This window comes from Lolium rigidum, chromosome 1, assembly GCF_022539505.1.
Source record: "Lolium rigidum isolate FL_2022 chromosome 1, APGP_CSIRO_Lrig_0.1, whole genome shotgun sequence".
Lineage (NCBI taxonomy): Eukaryota > Viridiplantae > Streptophyta > Magnoliopsida > Poales > Poaceae > Lolium > Lolium rigidum.
In genome coordinates, this window is record NC_061508.1 from 86,132,748 (window position 1) to 86,137,296 (window position 4,549).

General features: G+C 46.7%; 1 protein-coding gene across 2 annotated transcripts; it reads left to right on the plus strand.

Annotated features, from left to right (window-relative positions):
* The first annotated feature begins 1,540 nt into the window (after positions 1 to 1,540).
* LOC124677027 (beta-1,2-xylosyltransferase XYXT1-like) lies at positions 1,541 to 4,123 on the plus strand. 2 transcript variants are annotated; one of them, XM_047213036.1, is made up of 7 exons: positions 1,541 to 1,649; positions 1,727 to 1,971; positions 2,101 to 2,181; positions 2,268 to 2,345; positions 2,429 to 2,488; positions 2,558 to 2,638; positions 2,737 to 4,123. In XM_047213036.1, the coding sequence occupies exons 2-7, from the start codon at positions 1,821 to 1,823 to the stop codon at positions 3,921 to 3,923; spliced, it is 1,638 nt and encodes a 545-aa protein (XP_047068992.1). In that variant the 5' UTR covers positions 1,541 to 1,649; positions 1,727 to 1,820; the 3' UTR covers positions 3,924 to 4,123. The 2 variants fall into 2 exon arrangements, with proteins under 2 accessions (XP_047068992.1, XP_047068988.1); XM_047213032.1 differs by lacking the exon at positions 1,541 to 1,649 and having other exon boundaries at positions 1,658 to 1,971.
* Positions 4,124 to 4,549: the final 426 nt, after the last annotated feature.

The window sequence follows — 4,549 nt, forward strand, 5'->3', positions numbered from 1 at the left end:
GTGTCAGCTCCCGCTGTCTCTCTCCCTATCAACATGCAACGGTGACAACCTTGTGCATTCGCCAACATATACGTGCACTCACATATCAGTAGAAATACTTATATGCAACCATCACAAAGTATCTCGCAATTGCCAAGAACAAGTCACTACTCAAACAAAGACATAGAGGTACAATATATCATGGGAAAACAATAGATTTCCTCACACGTCATGTTTGTCGAGAGATTACAAGGGGTAGATGAAGATGGTGCTGCTGTACATGATGATGGAGATGATGAAGATGGTGCTGATGCATTCACCGGAGGGGGGGGGTGGAGTCCACCACATGCGATTCCGGCAACGTTCCTCCCCCTCTGATCTCCGTTGGCGGCGGCCTGCTGACTCTATGTTTATGTGTTTTTGATCTCCGCCTCCGTAGCCTTGACGAAACACCTGAGGATCGTATATACAGTGGTTTTTAGGGCAAAAAAGTCGGTTCGCGAAAGATTGAGGTGAAACGGACGCTCGATGTGGGAAACACACCTGGTGGCGCGCCCAAAGGGGGTGGGAACGCCATAGGCCCTCTTTCCCATCCTATTGACCTCCTGATGGCCCACTTAGTTCATTTTATTCGTCTCAAAATTTCCGAAGCGTGGTCCCTGACCTTGCCCTTTTTCGAGTTCCGTGGCTCTTGTAAAGTTAAAAACACTAAAAAGAGGTGTTTTCTGCCAAACAGAATTATAACTGGAGGAGAGGGGATTGTTTAAAAAATGCTAAAACATCATAAAACATGAGAATAATATTATATAAAATGCAAATATATGGTAATATGTTGCAATAAAGTGCAAAGTTCATGTATGCATTTTACATGCATCACTGAGTAAGTAAAAGCTCAAGTTTTCCAAGTTATAGTTTACTTTCAGGGTGGTCTGACCTTAATTGGTTGTGCCTAATAATGTACTTGTTGAAGATATTGTTTTGAGAGTGAGAACTTTTCTTCAGGGTGAAACCTAAAATCTATAATCGAACGATGGCGACGATTGTGTGCAGTTTTCTTCTTAGGGCTCCTTTGATTCATAGGAATTTCATAGGAATTGTGTAGTATTTGAATCCTATAGGACAATTTCCTATACATGTTGTTTGATTCATAGGAACATATCCTATAGGAACAAATTCTATAGGAATTTTGTAGTGTAAATTCTATGGGAGCAAAACATGAGGTCATACCTCATGGAAAATTTTCTTTACTACAATCAAACACACTTCATCTTCTCATGATTTAAGTAGCCATGATATTTCAATCATATACTTTTCCTATTCCGATAATTTTCCTATCCTATAAATCGAAGGAGTCCTTAGAGGTGTCGCTTATGGAGAAATTGGACTTCTGGTTCTATCTTAGTGGAGTTAGTAATGCTGTTTCAAGAAATTGATCACTGTAGCAGATTTCTTTTTTTTTGGATTTTCTTTTTTCTTTTTTACATAGGTGAAATTGGCATCGCCACAATGATAATATATACTCTTTGTTGGGAAAAAAAAAGCTCACGCTATCAAGAAAAAGTGTTTGTTTGCAATTTTGTTTTTGCCAAACCAACAATACGCATCCCAGGGGACAAGGAGGACACAATTCTATTATTCATTCATTCCTTACACTGCTGTACAAAGAATCGGTAAACTAACCTTTGGAAGTCCTAGTGTCTCTCCATTCTTTATTCTGGCAACGAACTAATCCTCCATCTTCCCACAGACAGAAACCGGAAAGTAAAATACTCTGAAAGCCAGAGCTTTCGGAGGTCGATGCTTACGCCGCGGTGTGGGCCGAGAGCAATTTTCTGGAGGCTATGAAGATGGTGCGAGCGGAGGCAAAGGCGGCGAGAAACGCAAATCGATCGTCGGCGTGGAAGAGCAACTATGTTGCATATCTGCTACTCGGCTCCGTTTTCGTGCTCCTCTACCTGATGGTATCGACGCAGTTCAGCTACAGCCAAAAAGGTACGTATTGCCTTCTTTTGCCGTAATCTTATTCTTCGTATTGCCGTTGAGTGAAGAAACTTGTTTAAGAGCTCAGGAACTAGAATGATAATCAAACCTCACAAGCTTTATCTTCGTGCTCATATACAGCCTTGTTGGAGTTGGACCGACCGACGGTCGATTCAGCTGAAACAACTCTTCCAAAGCATGGAAGGAATCATCCACGGCAAGGCACGCAGGATCAATGCATACTTAATTACAGATTTTTTTGATGATTTCCTATCGTTGAATTTGCTAAAATTTTGAAGCTATTGCAGAAGATGTGATCAGAACAATGGAAGACTTCAACAGGGAGGAGGAGGTGGCCAAGGCGCACACGGAACAACGGCGTCAAGGTAAACGCTAATTGCGTCCACGCTCGCTTTCCAAGAACAAGCCAAATTTGGATTTTGACCTTTTCTTGCCCTTTCCCCTTCAGAGAAACAGGGCGAAAGCGAGCAGCAATGGGCACAGAAGAACTCCATAGAGGAACAATCAGGTAGGATGTCTGCTTATTGATTCACTTGCCAGTCATCGTATCTAATTTTCGTCTTCTCTGCGATGCCAGGCCACGAAATGAAATCTCACAATTGGGAGGAGAAGCAACAATCCGAGAAAGAGGAGTCCCTTGAAGAATCAAAGCAATTCGGTTGTGTTTTCACTACCTTAGTACTGCAAATCATGATTTCATCGTCCATGTTTTCGAGTTCAATCGGTGAACATTATTGACGCGATCGATGTGATCAGGAGGAGGAACGGACGACTACAACAATGTCGCCGACGCCAAGCCGATCTGCGACACGTCGTTCGGCAAGTACGACGTCTGCGAGCTGGCCGGCGACACGCGAGCTCAGGGAGGCCCCGGCGCCACCGTCACGCTCGTCTCGCCGCGCGCTCCGCCGAAGGAGTGGCAGATCAAGCCTTACTCCCGCAAGTACCTCGACGGGCTGAAGGCTGTCACGGTGAAGTCCGTCCCCAACCCCGAGAAAGCCCCGCAGTGCACGACGCGGCTCAACATCCCGGCGATGGTGATCGAGCTCGGCGGGCTCACCGGCAACTACTGGCACGACTTCACCGACGTCCTCGTCCCGCTCTTCATCGGCGCGCGCCGCTTCAACGGGGAGGTCCAGCTGCTCGTCGTCAACCTGCTGCCGTTCTGGGTGGACAGGTACAAGAAGATCTTCCGCAAGATCTCGCGCCACGAGATCGTGGACTTCGAGAACGACGACGTGGTCCGGTGTTACCCGCACGTCGTCGTCGGCTACGGCAGCCGGAAGGAGTTCACCATCGACCCATCCCTGGACGAAACCGGCGGCGGTTACACCATGGTCGACTTCACCAAGTTCCTGAGGAGCGCTTACTCGCTGCCGCGTCACCGGCCGATCAAGCTCGGTGAGGTTCGTCCGGCCGGCGGGCGTCGTCGGCGTCCTCGAATGATCATCCTGGAGAGGACAAACAGCCGGAAGATCCTGAACCTTGCGGAGGTCATCGCGGCGGCGGAGGCCGTGGGGTTCAAGGTGATCGTGGCTGGGCGTCCGAGGGCCAGCTACGACGCGTTCACGCGGGAGATGAACTCCTTCGACGTCATGGTCGGCGTGCACGGCGCCGGGCTGACCAACTGCGTGTTCCTGCCAACGGGGGCCGTGCTCCTGCAGATCGTGCCGTACGGCCGGCTGGAGGAGATCGCCCGGACAGACTTCGGCAACCCGGCCCGCGACATGGGGCTCCGGTACATCGAGTACAGCGTCGCGGCGGAGGAGAGCTCGCTGATGAACGTGTTCGGGAAGGAGCACCCCATCATCAAGGACCCCGCCGCCGTCCACATGAGCGGGTGGGGGAACGTGGCGGAGTGGTACCTCGCCAAGCAGGACGTACGGATCAACGTAGAGAGGTTTAAGCCTTCTCTGCTGCAGGCATTGAAGCAGTTGCAGTAGGGAGTTTCATTGAACAAAGATGATAAGATTCTTTTCTTCATTTTTCTTACAGTACTGATTGTACACCTCCTTTGCTCAGTTGTACCCATCGACCATGTTAGATTTTGACATAGTCAGATAGAGTAGTTTTAGAATGAACAACTCTGATTGTTATTTTCTATTTAAATATGTCGGTAAATACAAGATATATTATGAAGTTATTCTTCGTAAAAAAATCAATATTGCTTGATTATTCCAGATGCATATTCATACATCAGTAGTCAAAGTCATAACATTTCACCATCGTACATTAGAATGTGTTTTTTTTCCTGGGCACGTGCATGTAGATGTTTCTCACCCTAGGGTCCACATCATCTTCATTGTATCAATTGGTGACTTTAAAAGTTTTAAAGGAGTTATCTCCTAAACCATCAATCTGATTGGCATTCATCTTCACCACTAACTTCGTCTCGATGAGTGTTTCAAAATTTAATACCATGTTGTTATGTTTTGATAAATAAAAATCGTCACACTAGTTACCAAATTATAGCACCGTGGTTACCAGATTAACAACGAACATTACCAAGATAACAATAATTACTTACATGGCCTCAGATTTTGCAATGCTATGTAGAGGTAGAGAGCAA